Source organism: Bufo gargarizans, chromosome 4 (assembly GCF_014858855.1).
Source record: "Bufo gargarizans isolate SCDJY-AF-19 chromosome 4, ASM1485885v1, whole genome shotgun sequence".
Taxonomy (NCBI): Eukaryota; Metazoa; Chordata; class Amphibia; order Anura; family Bufonidae; genus Bufo; species Bufo gargarizans.
The window spans coordinates 105,903,458-105,930,504 of record NC_058083.1 but is presented as its reverse complement, the minus strand read 5'-3'; the positions used below and the strand labels follow the sequence as shown (position 1 = coordinate 105,930,504).

At 43.0% G+C, this 27,047-nt stretch overlaps 1 protein-coding gene across 1 annotated transcript in view; it reads right to left on the bottom strand.

The window, feature by feature from the left end:
* LOC122934592 (glypican-5-like) overlaps positions 1-27,047 on the bottom strand; it is a 257,402-nt gene that overhangs the window by 60,136 nt on the left and 170,219 nt on the right. The window contains exon 6 of the mRNA XM_044290171.1: positions 11,445-11,589. Within this exon, the coding sequence (XP_044146106.1) occupies positions 11,445-11,589 (145 nt within the window). The remainder of the gene's footprint in view (positions 1-11,444; positions 11,590-27,047) is intronic.

Below are 27,047 nucleotides of genomic sequence, written 5' to 3'. Positions count from 1 at the left end.
AGGACAGCGGTAACGAGAGATTTAGCAGGATATAAATTTGAGGCCTAGTATTTAGGCGCTGGGTGACAGGTATGGGTTTAGTGACAGAATTAGACTTGAAAATACACAGTAGCGGGTGTGTGTGAAGTTATTCTGAATGACCCAATGTGCACCTTGAATATTATATACCCTTTTAGGGATAGATTTCAAATAGCTCTGATATAGCAGAAACCACTAAATTATGAAATTGCTAAATTGGGAATTGTACTTCAACCCAGAACAAAAAATGTGCTTTGACGGACACTAAATATCTTTCCAAGCAACAACAGTACAGCGGTAACGAGAGATTTAGCAGGATATAAATTTGAGGCCTAGTATTTAGGCGCTGGGTGACAGGTATGGGTTTAGTGACAGAATTAGACTTGGAAATACACAGTAGCGGGTGTGTGTGAAGTTATTCTGAATGACCCAATGTGCACCTTGAATATTATATACCCTTTTAGGGATAGATTTCAAATAGCTCTGATATAGCAGAAACCACTAAATTATGAAATTGCTAAATTGGGAATTGTACTTCAACCCAGAACAAAAAATGTGCTTTGACGGACACTAAATAACTTTCCCAGCTACAACAGGACAGCGGTAACGAGAGATTTAGCGGGATATAAATTTGAGGCCTAGTATTTAGGCGCTGGGTGACAGGTATGGGTTTAGTGACAGAATTAGACTTGGAAATACACAGTAGCGGGTGTGTGTGAAGTTATTCTGAATGACCCAATGTGCACCTTGAATATTATATACCCTTTTAGGGATAGATTTCAAATAGCTCTGATATAGCAGAAACCACTAAATTATGAAATTGCTAAATTGGGAATTGTACTTCAACCCAGAACAAAAAATGTGCTTTGACGGACACTAAATAACTTTCCCAGCTACAACAGGACAGCGGTAACGAGAGATTTAGCGGGATATAAATTTGAGGCCTAGTATTTAGGCGCTGGGTGACAGGTATGGGTTTAGTGACAGAATTAGACTTGGAAATACACAGTAGCGGGTGTGTGTGAAGTTATTCTGAATGACCCTATGTGCACCTTCAATATGATCTACCCTTTTAGGGATAGATTTCAAATAGCTCTGATATAGCAGAAACCACTAAATTATGAAATTGCTAAATTGGGAATTGTATTTCAACCCAGAAGAAAAAATGTGCTTTGACGGACACTAAATAACTTTCCCAGCTACAACAGGACAGCGGTAACGGAGAGATTTAGCAGGATATAAATTTGAGGCCTAGTATTTAGGCGCTGGGTGACAGGTATGGGTTTAGTGACAGAATTAGACTTGAAAATACACAGTAGCGGGTGTGTGTGAAGTTATTCTGAATGACCCAATGTGCACCTTGAATATTATATACCCTTTTAGGGATAGATTTCAAATAGCTCTGATATAGCAGAAACCACTAAATTATGAAATTGCTAAATTGGGAATTGTACTTCAACCCAGAACAAAAAATGTGCTTTGACGGACACTAAATATCTTTCCAAGCAACAACAGTACAGCGGTAACGAGAGATTTAGCAGGATATAAATTTGAGGCCTAGTATTTAGGCGCTGGGTGACAGGTATGGGTTTAGTGACAGAATTAGACTTGGAAATACACAGTAGCGGGTGTGTGTGAAGTTATTCTGAATGACCCAATGTGCACCTTGAATATTATATACCCTTTTAGGGATAGATTTCAAATAGCTCTGATATAGCAGAAACCACTAAATTATGAAATTGCTAAATTGGGAATTGTACTTCAACCCAGAACAAAAAATGTGCTTTGACGGACACTAAATAACTTTCCCAGCTACAACAGGACAGCGGTAACGAGAGATTTAGCGGGATATAAATTTGAGGCCTAGTATTTAGGCGCTGGGTGACAGGTATGGGTTTAGTGACAGAATTAGACTTGGAAATACACAGTAGCGGGTGTGTGTGAAGTTATTCTGAATGACCCAATGTGCACCTTGAATATTATATACCCTTTTAGGGATAGATTTCAAATAGCTCTGATATAGCAGAAACCACTAAATTATGAAATTGCTAAATTGGGAATTGTACTTCAACCCAGAACAAAAAATGTGCTTTGACGGACACTAAATAACTTTCCCAGCTACAACAGGACAGCGGTAACGAGAGATTTAGCGGGATATAAATTTGAGGCCTAGTATTTAGGCGCTGGGTGACAGGTATGGGTTTAGTGACAGAATTAGACTTGGAAATACACAGTAGCGGGTGTGTGTGAAGTTATTCTGAATGACCCTATGTGCACCTTCAATATGATCTACCCTTTTAGGGATAGATTTCAAATAGCTCTGATATAGCAGAAACCACTAAATTATGAAATTGCTAAATTGGGAATTGTATTTCAACCCAGAAGAAAAAATGTGCTTTGACGGACACTAAATAACTTTCCCAGCTACAACAGGACAGCGGTAACGAGAGATTTAGCAGGATATAAATTTGAGGCCTAGTATTTAGGCGCTGGGTGACAGGTATGGGTTTAGTGACAGAATTAGACTTGAAAATACACAGTAGCGGGTGTGTGTGAAGTTATTCTGAATGACCCAATGTGCACCTTGAATATTATATACCCTTTTAGGGATAGATTTCAAATAGCTCTGATATAGCAGAAACCACTAAATTATGAAATTGCTAAATTGGGAATTGTACTTCAACCCAGAACAAAAAATGTGCTTTGACGGACACTAAATATCTTTCCAAGCAACAACAGTACAGCGGTAACGAGAGATTTAGCAGGATATAAATTTGAGGCCTAGTATTTAGGCGCTGGGTGACAGGTATGGGTTTAGTGACAGAATTAGACTTGGAAATACACAGTAGCGGGTGTGTGTGAAGTTATTCTGAATGACCCAATGTGCACCTTGAATATTATATACCCTTTTAGGGATAGATTTCAAATAGCTCTGATATAGCAGAAACCACTAAATTATGAAATTGCTAAATTGGGAATTGTACTTCAACCCAGAACAAAAAATGTGCTTTGACGGACACTAAATAACTTTCCCAGCTACAACAGGACAGCGGTAACGAGAGATTTAGCGGGATATAAATTTGAGGCCTAGTATTTAGGCGCTGGGTGACAGGTATGGGTTTAGTGACAGAATTAGACTTGGAAATACACAGTAGCGGGTGTGTGTGAAGTTATTCTGAATGACCCTATGTGCACCTTCAATATGATCTACCCTTTTAGGGATAGATTTCAAATAGCTCTGATATAGCAGAAACCACTAAATTATGAAATTGCTAAATTGGGAATTGTACTTCAACCCAGAACAAAAAATGTGCTTTGACGGACACTAAATAACTTTCCCAGCTACAACAGGACAGCGGTAACGAGAGATTTAGCGGGATATAAATTTGAGGCCTAGTATTTAGGCGCTGGGTGACCGGTATGGATTTAGTGACAGAATTAGACTGGGATATGGCCAAAAAATAACCACACTATTGCTGGTTAAATGCACTTGGTGACGGGCGCAGCTTGCCCCTGATGTAGTATATGGCCAAAAAATGAACAGACTATTGCTGGTTAAATGCACTTGGTGTCACAGCTTGACCAACCACACTACTGAGGGTTAAATGCACTTGGTGACGGGCGCAGCTTGCCCCTGATGTAGTATATGGCCAAAAAATAAACAGACTATTGCTGGTTAAATGCACTTGGTGTGACAGCTTCACCCTGATGTAGGCTTTAGCCAGAAAACAACCACACCATTGAGGGTTAAATGCACTTGGTGACAGGCGCAGCTTGCCCCTGATTTTGTATATGGCCAAAAAATGAACAGACTATTGCTGGTTAAATGCACTTGGTGTCACAGCTTGACCAACCACACTACTGAGGGTTAAATGCACTTGGTGACGGGCGCAGCTTGCCCCTGATGTAGTATATGGCCAAAAAATAAACAGACTATTGCTGGTTAAATGCACTTGGTGTGACAGCTTCACCCTGATGTAGGCTTTAGCCAGAAAACAACCACACCATTGAGGGTTAAATGCACTTGGTGACAGGCGCAGCTTGCCCCTGATTTTGTATATGGCCAAAAAATGAACAGACTATTGCTGGTTAAATGCACTTGGTGTGACAGCTTCACCCTGATGTAGGCTTTAGCCAAAAAACAACCACACCATTGAGGGTTAAATGCACTTGGTGACAGGCGCAGCTTGCCCCTGATTTTGTATATGGCCAAAAAATGAACAGACTATTGCTGGTTAAATGCACTTGGTGTGACAGCTTCACCCTGATGTAGGCTTTAGCCAAAAAACAACCACACCATTGAGGGTTAAATGCACTTGGTGACAGGCGCAGCTTGCCCCTGATTTTGTATATGGCCAAAAAATGAACAGACTATTGCTGGTTAAATGCACTTGGTGTGACAGCTTCACCCTGATGTAGGCTTTAGCCAAAAAACAACCACACCATTGAGGGTTAAATGCACTTGGTGACAGGCGCAGCTTGCCCCTGATTTTGTATATGGCCAAAAAATGAACAGACTATTGCTGGTTAAATGCACTTGGTGTGACAGCTTCACCCTGATGTAGGCTTTAGCCAAAAAACAACCACACCATTGAGGGTTAAATGCACTTGGTCGCAGCTTGTGCTGGCGCACCACAAGACACAAAATGGCCGCCGATCACCCCAGAAAAATGTGACTGACAAACGGTCTGGGCAGCCTAAAAACAGTGAGCAATTGAGGATCAGCAGCTCAATGATCCACAGCTGCAGATCGATCAGTTAATCAAGTCCTTTGGAGGAGTTAATCTGCCTAATCTCGCCCTACTGTCGCAGCCGCAACCTCTCCCTACGCTAATCAGAGCAGAGTGACGGGCGGCGCTATGTGACTCCAGCTTAAATAGAGGCTGGGTCACATGGTGCTCTGGCCAATCACAGCCATGCCAATAGTAGGCATGGCTGTGATGGCCTCTTGGGGCAAGTAGTATGACGCTTGTTGATTGGCTGCTTTGCAGCCTTTCAAAAAGCGCCAAGAAAGCGTCACAAAAGCGCCAAGAAAGCGACGAACACCGAACCCGAACCCGGACTTTTACGAAAATGTCCGGGTTCGGGTCCGTGTCACGGACACCCCAAAATTCGGTACGAACCCGAACTATACAGTTCGAGTTCGCTCATCCCTAGTTATGACTCTAAGGGCTCATTCACACGAATAGACGCGGTGCCTGTGCTGCAGTCCGCGATCTGCAAAAGATGGGACATCCTATCTTTTTCAGTGCAAAGGCATGGATCCGAAAGCCCATGGAAGGACTTCCAAGTGTTTCCGTGCCTCTGCTCCGCAAAGGATAGGACATATCCTATCTTTTGTTGTATTTTGTGGATCGCAGACCTATTCAAGTCAATGTTTCCACATCCGCAGCACAGTGTTCACAGGGTCGGTGCCTATGTATTGTGGACCCGCTGTTTTACGGTTGTATGAATGAGCCCTGATGATGATATCTATTGTGTGTAGGCAGAGAGAAGTCCACCGTGCTACTGCGAGCGCCGGTGCCTTCTCAAACAGATGATCGGTGGGGGTCCTGGGTGTTGAACCCCACCGATCAGATATTGGTGACCTATCCAGAGGATAAGTCACCAGTAAAAAATATCTCAGAAAACCCCTTTAACTGTAGAAGTAATACATTGATAACCAGTGTTAATTCATCCTACTGACTAAACCAACATCCTACACCACTGCTATTTCCTATGTATGATGATTCTTCTAAGCATTCTTCTAGTTATGTCCCTGTGGAATAGGAAATGAGTCTTCTGAGGGAAACTCTATGCTTTGTGCAAAAATAAAAGACTTTGATTAGAAAATGTGTAAAATCTTAACAAAGCTAAATTATGGTCCAGAGAGCATGACTTGACAACCATGTCAAATAGATCGGAGCGAATTTTTTTTTTGAAGAAAGCAAGGGTCCTCGGCCAAAACGAGGGGTTCAGTAGTTATACAAAAGAACAATGGTAAAGAAACAAGAGCGCCTTGTCTATGGATCATATAAATGAATGAACAAGAGCGCAGCTCTGGGGCACACAAAGGAATCATTCACAGTTCCCTTCCAGTGTACACACATCCTTCACTGTGTTTGTGGACTGGACGCCCAAGCTCAGCAAACCCGCCAGCTTGCTCTCCACATTTCCTCTTTTATGGCGTAAGTCTTGAAGCAAAATTTTCAAGCGTTATATATAAAAGTCAGCGTTAGATCTGGATATTGTAAATCATTTCCTTGGTCCCTGGGGCACAGAATTAAGGTCAAGCTACAACAGAATACATCGTGCTACAGTCACTGCATTTTCATTTTCTTATTGGAAGTGTCACGTGCTTGTTCATCTATGCTTTAATTTATAGTTCTGTTTCCCTTAAAATGGCATGAAAGGGTCTGAGACAATATGGATTGTTTGCATTGTGTATAAAGCATATACTAGTCAAATCCAATTGCGTCCGTTGGCCCAAAATAATGAATATAAAGGTTCCAACACATGGCCGTATTATGTCTCTGTTTTGTACAAAGCTAGGATAGGGCTGCCATAGAGGTGCATAAGACCTCTACTATATCCTCGTATAGCTCTCCGATATCATATGATGTTCAACCAGTGTTGGACTGGGGTTCCTTGTGCCCACTAGAGGAAATTATTCTTTGAGACCAACCCCTATATCATCAATACTACCTCAGCACCACCGCCACCACTCTCATCCTTTCCCTACGGGCCTGCACATTGCAGAGGATACTCTGTTACTATGGTGGGCCAGTCCGATTTTTTTGTTCCATTGGATGCTGTATTATATAGGTATTGTATGTATTGTCCAGTCCACCAGTGTAGGACTGGGGTTTCTTGGGCTCACTAGAGGAAATTATTCTTGGGGGCCAACCCCCATATCATCAATAAAGTCTAAGAGGTTTTTATTCAAAGAGATAAACAGTAGAGGCAGTTTATTGTCTTCAAAGGCAGCTCCAAATGTATTTTTTTTCTCCTTCATTTTTGGGTATGGTATCAGAGTCTCGGCCCACCGGGGGGTGCAGTGACACAGTGATTGACTGCTAAAATTGCTAATACTCCTGAGATGTTTATTGCCACTAAGGGTTATTATACACAGTGGTAAAAATAGATAATGTGGCTTTTCTATGCACTTGTATCTCAAAAGGCTGTATATGGGAAAGAAGTAGTTAACTGGTAGACCTTAGAAACGGTTACCAGGTGCTGGGATGGTCCTGCCCCTCTAGTAAAAGAGTTGCAAGCAAATTGGCCAGAGAGAAGACATGTGTGTAGTTCTTGCTGATGAGCAAACCAGAGAAAAGTAGAAATGTAGAATTATCACTGGTGTCCAGGCCAGTATAGCATACTCAAAGGGGTTCTGCACTTTGTTTAAACTCATGATCTATCCTCTGGATAGATCATCAGCTTCTGATCGGCGGGAATCCCACACCCGGGACCCCTGCCGATCAGCTGTTTGAGAAGGCAGCAGCACTCCAGCAGCGCCGCGGCCTTCTCACTGTTTACCGCTGGCCGAGTGACATCACGACTTGTATCGACTGGCCTGGGCGGGGCTATGGCGGGGTACACCGATCAGAAGCTGATGATCTATACAGAGGATAGATCATCAGTATAAACAAAGTGTAGAACCTCTTTAGGTGTGGAAGCTGCTGAAGAGAGTAGCTGTAGCTGAAGTGGAAGAAGAATTCCTATTCAGGGAAATACCAATCTGTCGAGATGAAAAAGCTGCCAGAAATGACAGCACTAACAGCTAACAGACAGAGAACAGGCAAAGAAGCATTAAACCTTTACAGAAGTTTGAGGACCATTAAAGGGATAATGCATGGACAAGAAAGCCAGTGAAGGTAAAGCAGGTTTATGGCTGTAGACTTTACTGCATGTGGTTTAAGTTATATTGCTTCAGGGGCCCTTCCACACTTTTGAGATGGACCGACCATCCGTTAAGGATTAAACCCCACAGTTGGGCATTGTATTACATGTGAGTCGAATGAGAAAATAAAGCGGGCGGCACTCACCACTGTAAGAAGAATATTCTTTTATTCAGCAAACTAATGCTTCCATGCACAGGCTGGGGCGGCACGCGTATCAAGCACACACACTGGTGGCGACGGCCGTTTCGCGCGGAACGCGCTTCTTCAGGCCACTACAATGTCAGCACGTACTCCCGTGCTGCCTTTAAGCATCTCACGGAGCAGGTGATCACACTCCCTCCTCCCAGGACGCCAATCAATACAACAATAGACACAATTAAAAACATTACACATAAACAATAATCCTACAAGAAAACACTTAAGTCATTTCTAGCATTGAGACCTAATTGCCCTAAATCACCTGCACGCAGGATCCACTTTGCTTCTCTTTGCAGCAGAAGTTGTTGTCTATCGCCCCCTGCGGTGGACTAAGTACTGTTTCAATGGCTGCAAATTTAAGGGACTCAATGCTGCCCCTATGCACTTCTCTCATATGTTCTTCCCTGAGTTAATATGTTCTCTAACTTACTCAAAAAGGCGCCTAATAGTTTTCCCTATATAAAATCAACCGCAGGGGCAAATCAGCAGATAGACTACAAACAAACTTCTGCAGGTAATGAAATCATAAACCTTGTGTTGAATGCCCCCGAAACTAAGAATATTACTCTGCGAATTGAACTTACATGAACAGCTACCACACTTAAATTTCCCCTTGGGTCGGCTCTTCTGCAGCCAATTATCTCTACGGTCCCCCGCATATGGACTTTTCACCACTTTGTCTTTAACAGTGTGGCTCCTCCTAAACGTTATTAAAGGTTTATTACTTACCGGTACATATTCTGCTAGACAACTGTCCTTTCTCAAGATGCCCCAGTTCTTATAAATAACCCTACGCACAGTGTCAGCCATAGGGCTAAACTTAAAGGAAAAAACAAACCTATTTCTATTCTCCTTTTCATCACAGATTTTCCATTCCTACGTTTTTTCTTCTTCTTTCCTACAAGCAAATCATATTGGGAAAAACTCCCTGCCTTTGCCATTGCCGTGTCCAACATCCCTACGGTTTAGCCCCTGTCAAGGAGACGCTCTTTTAACTCCCTTGCCTGTTTTCATAGCCCTCTTTGCTACTGTTAAGCCTCCTGAGTCTAATAAATTGTCTGTATGGGACCAATCTCTTGACACTGTGGCTGTCGTAGTGTAGCATAGAGTTGGTCGCCGTGGGCTTACGGTAGCCCTCCGTGACTAACTCATCGCCGGACACTGAAACAGCCACATCTAAAAACTCCAAACGGGGGCCACCGAAATTGAGGCTGAAGCTCATACCTATATCGTTACCACTATTTAAATAATTGACAAAATCTACACACTGGGCCTCACCACACCATAAAGATGTCGTCCACAAAACATAGAAAAAGTCTAATGTGGCATAAATATGGGTTGCTGGTGGAAAAAACAAATCTATCCTCAAGTCTAGCCAAATAGATATTAGCGAACGTACAGGATACGGAGGTACCCATGGTAGTTCTGTATTTTTGTCTGTACCACTGATCCCCGAACCTAAATACATTGTTGGTTAAAATAAAATCCAATGCTTCTCCCACAAAATCTCAGAAAAGACCACTTTTTCCCACATGTCTCAGGACGTCGAGAACAGCTGCCACCCCAGCACCATGGGGGATACAGGTGTACAGGCTTTCGACGTCCCAAAACACCAAGCTGAGTCCCCCCTGCCACTGAAAGTTGACATCCTGGGAGGAGGGATTCATGTGATGACCTGCTCCGTGAGATGCTTAAAGGCAGAACGGGAGTACGTGCTTACGTTGTAAAGCCTGAGGAAGCGCGTTCTGCGCGAAATGGCCATCGCCACCAGTGTGTGTGTGCTTGATATGCGTGCCACCCCAGCCTGTGCATGGAAGCATTAGTTTGCTGAATAAAAGAATATTCTTCTTACAGTGGTGAGTGCCGCCCGCTTTAGTTTCTCATTTGACTTATTTGACTACCTCTTGTTGGGTTCGCACACCACTATACTGTATGTGGATGCATAGGTGCAGTGGACTCTTGCCATCCTTACGTGAGATTTGGGAGCTTTGGACAGTGCCACCCGTTAACTCTTTTTCTTGCAATAATTGTAGTACATGTGATTGAGACAAAATTGCACGCCTTTGGTCATTTGCGAAGATTGTATTGATTGCTAAAGAAAGACTCAGAGGGTACCATTACATCTTCCACCCCCTTTGACAATATTCTGCTTATCACCTGCATTTCTAGAGTACACTCATCACCCACTCAGTAAAAGAACGACTCTTTCTTGCTATAATCAAGCCAGCTTTTGCTGTCATCTCTGCCGGCCCCATATCTTCCTGCCTTGCACTCTACTATCCATTCACCATCAAGGTCACCCAACCAACAGCATGGTGGAGCCCCTAAACTAGGGTGTGCCCCAAGGAAAAGAATACGTGCGCCCCTCTCATCACTGCACACTCACCCTGGGTAGTGATGAAACAATGCTACCATCATTTTAGATTTTATTTTAAAGTGTTTTTCTGTGAGAATATTGATAACCTATCCTCAAGATAGGTCATCAACATCTGATTGGTGGGGGTCTGACTCCCGACACCCCCGCCGATCAGCTGTTTGTAGAGTTTGCGGCACTCTGGTGAGCGAGACCTTCTCACAGCTAAACAAGCATAGCGCTGTCGATTGCATAGTGGCAGTGCTTGGTATTGCAGCTCAGGACCATGCACTTGAACGGGGCAGAGCTGCAACTAGGCCATGTGACCGATGAACATGATGTTATAGGCCTAGGAAGAGGACGCAGGGCTCACCAGAGAGCAGAGCAGCAGGACTTTTTTCCGTCACGCATAATGGAAAAAAACGGAACTGTTATATGTGCCCATAGAAATATATTAGGACAGAGCCAAAATGGAATGCCTCTTAAAGGGTTCCTTTTCGCATTCCCTCCTAAAATTCCGTTATATTCCATTCTAACTCTGTAATAACGGAACACTATAACGGAATTTATAACGGTAATGCGAACCCGCCCTAAGCAAGTGCTTCTCTCCCTTTATTCTAGAAGTCAGTGGGGGGTCTCGATGCTCAGACTGCCACCAATCTAGACTTTTGATGTTTCCCTATAACAAATCAAAGGTTTATTGAAAGTACTACTTTAGTACTACTTTAAAGGACATGCTGATGTAACTTCTTTTGCAAAATGTAACTTGTTATAATCACTGCCTTATTATATAAGGAGAAACAGTAGGCACTAATTAGGGCTGTATTACACCAACAGATTATCTGACCAATATCTGTCCAATCAGACCAATAGTTGGTGTGTATAACAAAAGATCTGAGGGTGTAAATGGCCATCTGACCAATGATTGGTCAGAAAATATGTCAGACAATCTGCTGGTGTAATGCAGCCCTTACTTGACAATGTAATGACCATACCTGGTTGTAAACTGTCACCAGATCCTTGACAACCATCCTCATCATCACAGTCACCACTTGCATCCTCGCCTTCTGATCTGCCATATCCTCCGCTGCCTTCTGTGATACGCCAGCGCTCTGCCTTGATCCTTTTTTCACTGCCCATCTAAGAACATAAAAGTAAAGGTTATTGACTTTATTCAAATTTTTATTAAATCCAATAATCCCAAATCCTATAATTGTACATTAGAACTGTGTGTATGATCTCACAAACGCGAACATTATAGCTATTTAACATCCCATTCTGACTTTTGGGGCTTTTCAGTGCCGCTCACGGAGTGGTAAGTGTTACTAAAGTACTAAGGTACTTGTGTTTGAAGGATTCTGTATTTTCCTATTATTATAGCAAATTGTTTAATCACCAAAAGCAGCAGAAGTAATGTTTGGAAGTATAAATACATTTGGATGAAGTCCCTCTTTCTAAGAGCTTGTAAAATCAGCATGGAATAGTCGCTGGCCAATAAAGCCTCCATTGCACAGATGATTTGCTGACCACATTGTCTGGTCTCTGTCCAGTTGTTGATACTCAGAATACAAATCAGGGGCTGGCTGAACAGTCTGCAGAAGTTTTCATTTAATGGACACCCCTGCCCGTCATAGACGTCCATAACACGGCTGCATTTTAGTGTTCTCTATTATGGCTGCTGACAGATGTCTCATGGCTCTACAGAACACAACTTGGATTACCTAAGGATCTTATGTTCTAAGTTGTGATGCATATATTTGTGTTGGTAAATTAGGGACACACCCAAACCCCACTCTAGAACACATGCTCCTGGTCAGGGTTTAAATAAGCCCCACCCATTTTTTGGCCAGGACAAGCCAGACTTGCTGGGATTGTATCTGAAAATTGGGTAAAAAAATGTGGCCTTCTGCAGCCTGCCTACATAATACAGCAGAGATTCGATATCGCTGAGCTGCTAAGAGTTTATGAAACCTTAAGAATTTTCGATATTTGTGCATAAATTTGCCCTAAAACTAGTCCTGCACATTGGCTTGGAGGAATTTAAAGGGCATCTGTCATCAGATTTGTTCCTTCTGAAATGCTGACCTGTTCCATGTGCGCTTGGCAGCTGAAGGTATCTGTGTTGGTCCCGTGTTTATATGTGCCCGCATTGCTGAGAAAAATGATGTCTTAATATATGCAAATGAGGCTCCAAGAGCAGCTGGGGTGTTACATTACACCTAGAGGCTCTGCTCTCTCTGCCAGAGCCAGCCGTGATGACGTTTACACTGTGTGCAGGGAACCCAGACACAGGGAGTCCTACAACCTCCATCGTTCCCTGCAGAGAGAGAGGGAGTACTACAACCTCCATAGTTGTCGTTGCCTATACACCACTACTGGCAGAAAGACTACACTTTGATATACTTTGGAACTGTTCCTTTCCCTGCTATCTGTACTATTACTCCCATAATTGGTGTAGTAAAGAAGGACTTTATTTATTGCACCCAACGGGCCTGATTATTGCACCCAGCCAAACTGTTCACCTTCAAGGGAATCCAAACTACCACCAGACATAAACCCCCGACACCAATGTGTTCTCCGAGGAAAGAAAGCATGTGCCCTCCAGTCATTGCAGTCATGGTGGAGCCAGCTACCGTGAGTACTACTACTACCACCATCATAGCCACTACCAATCCTCCCATCCTCGCCTCCCCTGCAGGTCGCTGTACATTGTGATTGGTTCCTGTCTATAACACTTTCTCTTTTAGACAGCTACATAAATCTACCCCAATCTAAAATTTCTATCTGCTTCTGGGAAAGCTGAATAGCTTTCCTATATCAAAGTGGTCACTCAGTTTTATGAGAAATGTAAGGGTACTCCCACACAGGACAATTATGCAATGGATTTGATGCAGTTAATTTGTATATGTCAAATCCATGGCGTCTTATGGTATTTTGAGATTTAAAGAATTCTCATCCACAGACTGTGAAAAAGTGGTGTAAATTGGCCTGCTGTGTAGATTTTAGGGTGGGGCTACACAGCGATCTTGGCCTCGACATCCATCACATGACCAGGGAGCAGCATTGCTGCCATTGAACTGAATGGGGTCATACCGAGACCCCAGAACTGCTGAAAAATCCAATACAGCTGATTTCTTTGTAATTCCGGGGTCACGGTTGCGGCAACCCAGTGAGTTCAATGGCTGCACTGCTACAGATCGATCTTTGTTTGGCCAAGATCGCTGTGTAGCCCCACCTAAAATCCACAGTATATCATGCTAAGCTGCAGATCTCCACATTTGCAAAGGGCAACATTTATGAAAAAATGCATAGACAAATGTGCAAGAAATTTGTGGCATTGCAGCAAAATCCTCAGCTGAAAAGATGACCATTAGTCACCAAGAAGAGGAACCTATATTAGAACACCTACACATGCAGTGACCTGGTGGATCACTGCTAAATAGTTAATATTGTGATTCCTTGCCAAAGTACTTAAAGGGTTAAAGTGTTCTTTTTTTCTACACTGTGTATCCCAGATGGTTGTGTATAGGCAGTGAATAGTTAAAGGGGTTTTCCAGGCTTTTAATATTAATGACCTATCATCGGGATAGCTCATCAATATCAGAACAGTGGGGGTCTGACACCTGGCAGCCCCGCCGATCAGCTGTATGAAGAGAAGGCACGTACCGGGCACATGCTGTCTCCTGTCTCTATTCCTGCTCACTGCTGCTATGTTTATGGCAAGCAAGAAGAGAGACAGGAGATGGCACATATGCATGGCGTGTGCCTTCCCATCACACAGAAGATCAGCAAGGGTGCCGGGTATCAGTCCCCCGCCGATCTGATATTGATGAGCTATCCTGAGGATAGGTCATTAATATTAAAAGCCTGGAAAACCACTTTAACTGGAAATTATTTAGTGCAGTTGCCAGGGTGATGGGCTGGCCCCACCTCCCCTAGATAGGAATCTGAGCAAGCCTAGGTTGAGGATGTGTTTGTGTGAGCTGCTGACAACTAGACTTACAATAGTCCAGGGAAGCTTCATCCCTGAGACTGAAAGCTGCCAAAAAAGCTACTGGATCAAGTGACTACCACTGAGAGAAAGAAAAGGAATTTCTGAATATTTGGCAAAATGGTTGAGGACTACTAAAAAGTCCATGCTGACAGTAAGGTTTATGGCAACAGACTTTACTGTATGTGGAAAAGGTTAATTGCCTCCCATGCCCGCCACACTTCTGAGATGGAACGTCCATCCGAATTTAGGACTGAATCCAGCAGATTGGGCATTGCAGAAAGCAAATTCAGATTTATTGAACACCTGTGGTCATTTGGAAATATTGCATGGTACAGGTGAAAATATCGTGCAAAAGTCCATTTGTTTCAGTAATGCAACTTAAAAGGAATTGCATTAATGCAGCTTAAAATTAGAATTTTGTGAAAAGGTTCAATATTCTAGGCTCAAAGTGTCACACTGTAGTCAGCTAATTAGTCCATACCCCCCGAGCAAAGGGTACCTGAGATTGGGACTTTGGGGTTTCATAAGCTGTAAGCCATAATCATCCAAATTATAACAAATAAAGGCTTGAAATATCTCGCTTTGCATGTAATGAGTCTATCTCATATGTAAGTTTCACCTTTTAAGTTGCATTACTGAAATAAATGAACTTTGCGCGATATTCTAATTTTTCGAGTTTCACCTGTATATCCAGAGAGAAACTCAGGGAGGACTACTTGATAGCACCTATACACAGCTTTTGGGAAAACCAATGCCTATTGCTGATACATGTACTGCAACTCCCATCCTCTATTCAGCAAAGAGAGACTTTATTTATTACAACCAAACAGGCCTGGTCATTGACTCGACCATCCATCCAGCGGCCCTATCCCTGCTCTCCTGCCTTGCACCCCACCATTCATCCTCCAAACATCAAGGGCACCCCACCCACAACCAGGAAGGAGCAACAAGCCCAGGGTGTGCCCGAGGGGAAGAAGGGTTGTGGCCCAGGAAGTGCTAGACTGAGAGGGATTAGCCATCGTGAGGACAACAACCACACTCATTGCCACCAATCCCATCCTCTTCTAATCCAGTCGCTGCACCTTCCCTGTGGCCTGGCACGCTGCACATGCACAAATTTGCAGTTATTTCCATACCCCATGCGGTTGTTCTGTTTTTTTTTTTTATGGAGAATTTTGTTCCCTACAAAGAAGAGGATGAATAAATGCCAAAAACTTCAATATACTGAGGTTAAGAAAAAACCTAGACAAAAAAATGCTATCAATTATAAGAAAACACCACTAGACCAAAATCTCTTCTCTGTCCTGCATTTCATATTTCTTATAAACTTTCACCTTCCACCTGTAGCTGGTGTTCCTGAAAAATTCCTCTAAATTACCTATGTGTGTTTTCAGGTTAAATAGGAAATCGTACAGTAGAACTTGTACCAGCTGCTAGAAAGGAGCATTCTGCACAGATTTTTAGGAACATTAAGATGTCAATGCTTCATGTTCTCCTTCTTCAAATAAATATTACATCAAAGAAACCATTACATAGTTTATATCATTCTCATCTTCCCTTAGTGGGTTACGTTTTTCAAGTGGAACTCCAGTGTTATACAAGTTCATGTCATAAGAGAGTTTCAATGAAATGATAAGTTACGGTATCTACAAGTGAAGGTTTGTTTGTTAGTTTGCTTTTTATGGCTGCAGTCTGTCAGGGCATGACGGTTGTTGTAGCTTTGCAATAGCTGGAGAGCCACGGGTTGGTAAACATAGGTTTACAGTATGGTAAGAAGCTCTGTATAAAATAAAAACTGGGCTTTGATTGGTTGCTATGGGCAAAAATGAAACCAGTGCTCTAATTGATTGCTATGGTCAACAAACCGTTTGTCTAACGTGCACATGCAAGGGGAATGCAAGGGAAATGCAGGGGAGATGAGAGGCAGGGTGAGAGGCAGTGCCTCAGCAGTTACAGTTACATTAGTTTACAGTGTATAAAATGTGCCCTTGTGTCCATTCTGCAAATTATTGAACATGTCTTATTCTGGTCCACAAAATTCGGTCCACGAACGAATTGAAGTCAATAGGTCCTCATAAAAATGAGGATGGCACATGGACGGTACCTATATTTTGTGGATTTGCGGTTTGCAGAATGCAAAATGGATGCGCTCCTGTGCATGAGGCCTTAAGCCAGATATTTCTGCTTTGAGCTGATGAAGGACAATCAACCTGAAATGGCTGCCTGCAGATGAAGTACAGGCTTGGCTATAATCCTTATGTCTCAAGGTCTTTCCTTTTTCAGAAAGCATGGTAATTTGCATAAGGTCTCATTCACATCACCGTTTCTCCTTTCCGTTCTCCGGCTCCGTTGAGGAGCAGGAGAACGGAAAGGACGGATTCTGCAGATAACTGAGATCTAACTGAGCGTAACGGAGCCTAAAGACCCCATAGACTATAATGGGGTCCGTTCGGTGTCCGCTCAGAACATGATTTTTGAGCGGAGACATAAGTCCTGCATGTGTCTCTGAAAAACTCATGGTTTTCCCTTCAGTGTTTTCTGAAAATGTGTTAAGTTCTTGCGTTTTTTTTCAACATGGATCTCATCAATTTTTGGACACTTGTGAAAACCCCCCAAAAAATAATTAAGAATAACAAACAAATCAGTGAAAAATGGACCGTCTTTCAATATGCTTGTCTTTTTCACTGACCCATTAAGGGATATTTATCAAGACTGGCATTCCCATACGCTAGTCTTGATCCTCAGTGCGTTAGTATAATATGCACCTAATTTATTAAGCGGTAGATGTCTCTTAATGAATTAGGTGCATCTCTGGCACTCAGTGCGCCAGAAACTCAAATCTACGTCAGCTAAGGCCTGGCTTAGACTTGAGATATAACTGAGACCAGTTTCTGGTGCAAGTTATAATAAATCTAGCGGACGGCATCAGGCTCTGCCCCTTTCTGCTAAGCCCCAGCCCTTTCATTGCCACTTAAGAAAAGTGTCAAGAAGCATAACTTGTGACTTTTTAACACCACCGTAAATAGCTCCATACATCTTCTTCATTGACTTGAAAGGGAGAATCCTCAGTTCAGCTGACGAGTGCATATCTCAATGGCCAGAAAGTTTTATTTGGGCATATGTGATGACAGATGCTCTCTAAGGGCTCTTTCACACTTGCGGCAGGATGGATCCGGCAGGCTGGTCTCCCTGTCGGATCCGTCCTTCTGCTGTTTCGCCGAGCTGCCGGACCGCCGCTCCGTCCCCATTGACTATAATGGGGACGGGGGCTGAGCTCCGGCACAGCACGGCGGTGCACGGCGAAAGCAGCCGGACTAAAAAGTCGGACATGCAGGACTTTTTAGTCCGGTGGCTTTCGCAGTGCACCGCCGTGCTGCGCCGGTGCTCAGCCCCCGTCCCCATTATAGTCAATGGGGATGGAGCGGCGGTCCGGCAGCTCGGCGAAACAGCAGAAGGACGGATCCGACAGGGAGACCAGCCTGCCGGATCCGTCCTGCCCCAAGTGTGAAAGAGCCCTTAAACTGACTGATCTGTTTGTGGAATGTCTCTCCTCTGCATAGAGAGGGTAACACCAGCCCCATCTAGTGGTGGCTGCGAATATGGCCTATTTATATCTGGTGCATACATATACAGAAAAGTACAACCAATACCGGTCTATAGGTATACTCCAGACTTTGTGCAGTGATTGCTGGTTGTAATGCCGGTGGCTAAATGAGACAGTCTCACTGCCTCAAACAAGGCTATGTTCAAAATACATTTGAAACATATTTATAAACCTCCATTCACTATAAGACTTGACCTCCTTAAAGAGGTTCTGCAGCTTTTTCATACTGGTGATCTATCCTCTGGATAGATTATTAGCATCTGATCGGCGGAGGTCCGACACTTGGGACCTTTGCAGATCAGCAGTTTCAGAAGGCAATGGCGCTGGCAGTAGGACAGCGGCCTTCTCATTGTTTCCCACAGGCCCAGGGATGCCACGACTAGTATTACTGGCCTTGGCACGGCTAAGCCCCATTGAAGTGAACGGGAACCCCGATGATCAGATGCTGATGATCTAAATAGCAGAACACATTTAAGGCTAGTTTACCTTGGAATACCTTTTTTGTTGTATAGAAAAGTGCAGTCTACTGTGCTGCTCTATGCATAGAGATTCCACGATGTATGTGCATGTTTATTGTTAAGAGGCATCTGTATGGCTATATGGTGGCATACATTGGAGTTATACATAGGGAAATCCTCCCAGCGTAAACCTACCTATGGAAAGCTCAAAAATACTGTGAGCCTCGATCTGCAATCTGTATAATTGCTGACATGAGGCATTCCCTGACTTCTCCCTTCTAGTTTATTTCAGAATTGATTTTCTTCAGTCAGAAGGTGGCAAACCGCATTCACATCACTGTTATGAATTCATCTCGTATGTGAGGATTAGACATATCTGTTGCTTTCCTGTGATTAAATTGTAGGTCTTGTCCATGTAGCCTAGAGTTATGACTAACCAAGCATTAAATGGCCATTATGTATCCATCTCATAGATGTGTGCAGTAGATTTCCCATCAGATGACTAGTAATTTGGACACGACCAGCACAGAGAAAGATTAGTCAGAGGTTAGATCACACAGCACAAGGGAGAGAGCTGTTTGTCACAGCAACAGAGCATCATTATGCTCAAACAATAACCAATACAACTGCTGTCCTTTACCCAGCACCCGTCCAACACGAAGGACCACCAAAGTCACCACCAAGTAAAACAATTACATGATAGGAGAAAATATAGCATCACATGTGGGGCTCATGGGAATTACCACTGTGTCACTGTGCAAGCAAATGTTAGACCTTTACAGGCAACATGTGACCCGGAGATTATGTGTCAAGCCTTCGCCTTTCTATAGGAAGATAGTCTTTGCGCTCCAGGATTTATACTTTGCCTATATGGTGCAGGATACCCCATAATTAAAGAATAAGATAGAGGGTGCTGTGTATTCCTTGGGTATACCTGTTTTATTTGATGTGCCATCTTGATTCCTTTCTGGCGTGGTTTCCTAATGAATCCTACATTCCCCATCATGTCTGAAGTCTCGCCACATTGCACTGCTCTGTGTAATGGCAGCCATAACAGATCAGTGACACAGAGCTGCTGTCCCCTCACACTGCAGGGTTTCTAGGTTCTCTTATGTGATGCAGATTAAGCCCGTCTGCCCTCTCTGCCCGGTCATCTCTCTCTCTCTCTGTCAGCTATTACATGTAGGAGGATGGGAGACCACTATGAAGTTGTATGCAACGGTTTATGCCCGGCCAAAAACCGCCACTTATGCTGGAAGTGGCCAGACTCCTATGGAATTCCATTATAGTCAATGGAACTGGCAGTGAACAGCAGTATCTGGCTAAGCCGGATGTGGAGAACTTTGTCAGGTTGTTCTCTGCCAGAAAAGCCTGCCAGATCATTAAAACGATGGTGTGAACCCACTCTTATATGCTGCACCACCCATGGTGGTGGCCAATTGCTGCATGATATTACAAGTAAAATTGTGTGATTAACAAAATCATGCGTCTATTGGCCACTATGGGTTGGCACAGTCTCGGCAGTGTAGTGCATAAACTCAGCCTGAAGGCAAACAGTAGGTTATCCTAGATTTATCAATTATTTTCAAAACTATATAAAACCATAAAACAAAATGTATCATAAAATGATACAATTAAGACATCAATTCTTGCCCCTACTCTGTACAAACAAAAGAAAATCTACATGAGAAGATGAGGAATGCTGGTAAACCAGTAGATGAGTCTTTTTCCGAGGAACAAGCATATGTGCTCTAAGATTCTATCTTCACCCCCTGGGCCTCAGCCTCTTCATATACAGTATAGAAAACCGCAGAACATTCTAATCCATGGAGATACAAAGATGGTTAATGTCCTTGAATAGTCTACAATTTCAAGAGCAGGGGATGCTGGGCTGTAAAGCAGCATTGGAGAGTTGTGCGCAAGCTTCCTGCAGTGCTGAAGTGTCTCCGCTCAACTGATTAATGAAACCGTTAACGCTGAGCGCCTGATTCATCTCATACATACGTGTGAAGGAAGGAACCTTGGCTCTTTCTCACTTGGTTGATGTTGCATTCTATAAGGCTTCTCACCCTTTCTGCTTTGCTGTGTTTATTCTTTTTGCCTGGAGTAAAAAAAGCCTATAAAATGTATTAATCCAAAAGGTCACTTCTCTTCTAATAGACTTAATCTTGTTGCCACAGACTCATAATGACTGTAGCTTGAAGGTCCTCATGTAAAAGCAGGGTTTTTTAAGCCGTCTCAGTCCAGCAAATCTTGAAGGACACCATTCCGGCAAGCCATGTATCTCCTTGTGTTCTGTAACCTGTAACCTTCCCTAAATTGCCAGCCAACACAAGGCCAAGTATCAATACAACAATTACCTTTTCATCTGCAGGAGGAAGTACTGTTGTCTCGCTCCAATGAATGTTAATTCGCTACCAAGCTCCTGGAATAATTATTTGTATCTCAATACCCAGTTACCAAGGATCATTTCACCTCAAGATCAACTGCTTGAGGTTTAACAAAGTGACAGCTCCACTCGAATATCACACATGAACAAAAAGCAGCCGAGACGATGAGCTGACATTATGTAGAAAGAAACTACGTTGAAAGCCTAGACCTTGTTGTCACAGGCATCCGTTCCCTCTATCTTTGTGGCAGTATTTATTGCCAGGCAAGGCTGTCAGATCTTGCGAGAAGTTTGGATCTGTCTGGCTGCTTTTTGGCCTGTAAAACTGCTGAGGTTGAACTGGAGATGGCTGTTCTTGATATATTACTCCTGCAGTACCGTTTGTTAATTTAATTGCTCAATTACTATGTATTTTTCAGTTTAAAGGCAACTGATCCTTACAAATTAAACCCGGAATATACTTTTCATGGTAGTTCTAAAGTTTGTTATACTGAATGCGTAAGTTAATTGAGTTTTGGCCATATCAATTGTTAATTTAGACTACCAAACCTCTCTTTTTAAAAGGACAGATCCAGTCATGGCACGTCATACTGATGGCTACCCAATGATTAGGTAGGTTATAATTTTTGTCATATGCCATTTCATAAAGTTTTCCCATCTCAGGGTGGAGTTTAGTTGTTAAAGGGGTTTTCCAGGATTTTCATATTAGTGGCTGTGCTTGGTATTGGAGCTCAGCACCATTCTCTTGACTGGGACTGAGCTGCACGTAGGCCACGTGACCAATGAACGTGATGTCACATGGCCTAGGACAAGGCCTAAGAACTGACAGAGAGCCTCGGCCTAATTATAAAGCAGATCAGCAGTGGTGTTGAGAGACGGACACCCTTGTTGATCTCATATTGATGACCTATCCTGTGGATAGGCCATCAATGTGAAATTGCTGGAAAACCCCTTTAAATACATACAGTGAACATATTGGAGAAAACAACCCAAAATTGCATTGATTATTTTTCATAGAAGATGGCCTGCGTATAGTATAAGATGGAACAGATATCTGTCAAGTAAAAGGGTGGTTTTCTCAAACCGGAGAGGTTTCACTGTATTAAAAAACTGTACCATGTATGCTACTACAAAGCAATGATATCACCAGTGTAAGTAACTGCCCTTATAAACTTAAAGGGGTTTTCCAGGACTTGGATATTAACGGCCTATTCTTAGTAAAGGATGTCAATGGCACCGCCATGGTCAACGAATCACCCTTTACCGTACACTGTGCCATGCATTTTGTAGCGGATGTGCCTGGTAGTGCAGCTCTCTGCAGCTCAATGCCAATCAGCTGACTGGTAGAGGTGCCAAAAAGCTTAGTGTGCCGCTGACCCGACTAATCAAAATACAGCTTCCCTAATCTAAACTGTAATCTGTCTCCAGTATAATGTGATTTTGACCTGGTTTGTCTTGACCACTCCTCTGTTTCACTACTGGTACTTTGAATTGGGTTGTTGGTTTTGCTATATTTAAGCCTCAACCCTGCAGCATCAGACTGGCCCACCAGAGTACCAGAGGATCCTTCTGTGGGACCAGGCTCTGCTATTATAGTGGGCCCTAAAGATCCAAAAGGAAAAAATAATTGGTATCTGCCTTTGGAGACAATACTTTGTCGCTAGGATCTATTTCCTTGAATTAAAATCTATTAGACTTTATTGATTTAGGGTTTAGGTCCTGAGAATAATGATCTCTGTTGGGTCCAAAGAAACCTAGTCCGACCCTGCAACCCTGTGACACCTGCAACTTTTTGTTGTTGTTGTTTGACTATTGACTGCTGTATTTTATTACTAATTACATCCTGTTATGACCACAATTTCTGTCTATTGACAACCTGGCCATTCCATTGCTATGTACGTGTGCAACCAAGTGTACATTGACGTAGATAATTAGGAAAAGTTATTCAGGGAATATGGCTGGGGTCGGCACTGTTAGCTATAACAAAACTTCTGAAATATACATTAAGTGTGATCTGCTGGGTCTTCCTGAATCAGCTAGAATCAGAGGTATCTAGATTTAGAGAAAATTTTAGTGAATGCTGGTGAATTTCAATGTAAAATAGAATGTAAATAATCCAATAGATTTTCTCATATAGATTAACTAGAACCTCCTTTGATCACACAATTACAAAGTGATCAATGCAATTTGTGGAAATTAAGGACTGACCCCAAATGTTCATATGCAAACCCCATGATTTACTTTAGTAAAAGGCACTTTGTGCATTCTTGTTGTAATAAGATTCCTAAGGAGTGTCTTCTCCTTGACCTTTTAGAAAATATTATTGCAATCTCATGACTTGAGCTGGAAGCTTGTACCACTATTAAAACCTCATCCTGTCCTGCAAAAGTCTGGAATTTCCTCTGCTTGACCCAAACTCCACCCACACTGACCACTAATGATATTGGGTATAGAACCAAGCAGAGGTTGGAATGAGAGGTCTACTGCTTTGGCAGATGCAGAAAATACTGTGTAATGAGATGGATGATAATGAACATATCTATTTATTATCATTATTGAAATTTCTAGTATGATAAACAATATATGTGAAAAGAAGAATTTCACACCATGTGAACAGAGAGGGCGATTAATTCACCAGATGTTCTGACAAACAATGGGTGAGGGCTGATCCAGCAACATCTGGTCAAAAAAAAGAGGCCCTAGATGAATTCAGCCCCACCAGGGGACAGCGGCACACCTGCTTTGTAAGCGGAACCTTACTGGCAATCTTTGTTTCTCCATTATTAAATTGATGGAGATTCAACGGACAATTCCAAAAGAAAGGGGTATTTTTTTTTAAACTGAATATTCATAGAAAATAACTTAATTTTTTTTTTGCTATTTTTCTCTCTCATTTCAGCAGTACTATGCCACTGAAAAAGAAAAGATCAAACTAAGTAGGAAAGTAAGAGCCAGAACAGGAAGTAGAATAAAAAAAGATTATATCCAGAAAACCATTCACCTTTTTTTTTGTACAAAACAAAACAAAAATCTCCAAAAACATAGAATATTCATATACAGGCTGGTAATATACAGTATGTGATAAAAATATTGATAGCAGTGGTCCTCATCCTCAAATGTGATTTGTTGTAGCACTTATTCCTTTATGCACTATGTATACCTAAGGGCAATGTATAGACATAAATGGTCCACTAACTGAACGACTTGGTTAGGTTACCAGAGTGATGGACTAAGTCTGCCCTCCGGCTAGTTAGTGGGTGTTAGGCTAGTATCACATCTGTGGCAGAAATTCTGGCAGAGAACAGCTTGCCGGCGTTCTCCAGATCCGGCACTGCCAGATGCAACCAGAATGTCCGCTGCCCTCATTAACTATAATGGTGACCGGCAGAGATCTGGCCGCAATCTGGCAAAAATGGAGAGAATTGGCTGAACAGAAACTACTGCACACGGTGGTTTGTGTCCGACCGATTCCAGTCATTCTTTGCTGGAACTGGTGGCCAGATCACCATGCCAGAGATGGGAAAGTAGTCTAAGGCTTGGTTCACATCCCCGTCATGGAGATCCAGCCAGCTGTTATGGCACAGAACAGCCTGCCAGAGCTCACAGGATCTGGCATTGCTGGATTCTCTAGGTCAGTGCTGGATCCCCATTGACTGTAATGAGATCCAGCGCCCGCTTTCCGGTATAAATGCCGGCTTTTAGCCATACAAAAATCGTTGCATGCAACATTTTTTGTCGGGCCAACAGCCAGCATATTTGCCAGATCTCCCTAATGCAAGAACTCACCCCAGACTTGCAGGCTGTGCAGGAATGGGTTAATCACATAGATGGACATGTTTCTTCCTCTTTAATAAGGATCAGTTCCCAGCTGAACAGATGTTGTTAGGAAATTAACAGTGATAAATATTGTTACTGCTGTATGACATGATTAGTCATTAGGTCCTTGTCCGGGGAGACACCATCACTCCCCGCTGCTTTAGCACAAACATTCTATTTTCCGTATTGTCTCCCCGAGTAAATTACTGTGACACAGTTTTCTCATGTTAGATGTCTCACAGCGTCAGACTCTGAGTAATTCTTGTGAGAACAGGATTTTGTTTATTTAACCGTAGAGTTTTGGTAGCAGAAATGTGTCAGAACCATCCTCCGTCTTAGGATCAATGCAGAAGTGCACCATCCGTAAAAACACAGAACTACAATGGAGGTCATCATATTCACAGCTAGGCAGATATTCAGTTTGTACAATCATTCACTTCGTAAACAATCTCTAATAATATTAGAGGGTGGTTATACATTTGCAGATATCTCTAAGGGCCTGTTTACCCAACATTTTTTTGCCGGTGAAATTTTGGCAGTGAAATTTTTCCGGCAGCTGTGTGGTTTATGCCTCCTATTCATTTTAATGGGAGGCAGCGCTGATGATCATGGAGCAGCGGTTTAAAGATATGTCCTCCCTCCTGGGGCATAGCTAAAGGCTCATGGGCCCTGGTGCAAGAGTTTAGCTTGGGCCCCCCTTCCCTCAGTGCTTTGTGGAAAGGGGCAGGGGAGCACTTAGCCTTCCTGCTGCCTAAGGCAAAAATTGAAACGGCACCCCCTATGCCAAATTCTTGACCTAAACCCTTCCCTCCAGTCAGGGGTGTAACTTGAAGATTCTGGGCTCCAGTGCAAAATCTATGACAGATCCCAGCATGCACTCCATAATACCACTCTATAAGAACACTCTATAATACTGGAGTCTTACAAGGGTCTTTAGGCCCCTCAGGCTCCTGGGCCCGGTAGCGACTGCTACCTCTGTGACTGCCGTTCCTCAATGTTCGGAGCTGCCTGCCATTGAAAGGAAGGGGTTCCAGAAATTGCAGTCCAGGTGTCCGCACCAAAATTCAACTGGCAAATAAATGCCGTTTGAACAGGCCCTAAGGCTTCATGCACACGGCAGTGTCTGTATTTTATTCCACAAAAGAAGGATACACAAAATACCGATACCTTCCGTGTGCCTTCTGTATTTTTCTCACTCCCATCAATAGAAAAGACTATTCCCATCTGCAAAACGGACAAGAATTGGACATGTTCTATAATAGATCTGCAAAAAATACAGATGTGTTCAAGCGCTGAGTCTCTGAGTTGACTTGGTGCAGACGCAATGGAGCTGATAAACTCAGGCAGCAGCATCAGATCTACTTTAAAAGGGGCAAATCTCGGTGCAGGTGCGAGAATACAGTGCTAGACGAGAGGTCTAGCCCTCTCAATTTAAAAGGAAGGGAAAAGTACACAGAGCACAGGGGCGTTGTGTTAGAGGCGCTCCAAGCCCTACGGTCAGCTCCTCGGTGCTCGAAATACTGTAGGTAAGTTGCATAAATATAAAAAGTAATATATTTCAGCAGCAGTTTACTGTAGAGACAAAATACAGGTATCATTTTACTCAGCATTATGCCTGGTTTACTAGGGTTGATCTTTAAAAATCAGCATTTTCTTTTATTCAAAAATGATACCCCTTATTTACTACATTACTAATGATCAACAGAGTATAGCTGTAGTATCCACCTGCTTATAGACTAGCTAAGAGGTCCAGTATCTCACACAGGCAATGACAACCACATTCCAGATATCTGGGCTTGCAATTGTCACAACAACTCCCCCATTTTATCTTTACGTCACTGCCCCACTATTGGCTGAAGCTGCAAAGGACTTCCATTACCCTCACCTCCGCCCACCTACTGCTGTGCATGATATATATCAGCAATGTCTTTCAGGTTTCGGTGTGCCAAAGTCAAAGGTATAATGAGAGGCATATGTGATATAGCAGTGCCCATGTGACTGTCAACAATGAAGATTAAAGTATCACAGGTTTCTAATTGAATATTGACTACAAAACCGTCAAGTTCTGCTTGGGCCTGAGTCCATCACCTCTCCTTTTTAGAATGTGGAATCCGTGCAGAGCAAGGGCGTAACTACCATAGCAGCAAGAGGGGCCCCAGTCTTAGTTGGGATTATCTCCTCTTCTACTGGAGGTGAAAACTTGGTCAGGACTTTACCCTCTAAAGGAACAACTTTTAGCAAATGAGGCAGAGGACAAATGGCCCAAGGGTCATTGAAAGGGATTAAGGCGGAAACCTTTCCATCCTGTGTGGGGGCCTGGTTTGATCTTTGTTATGG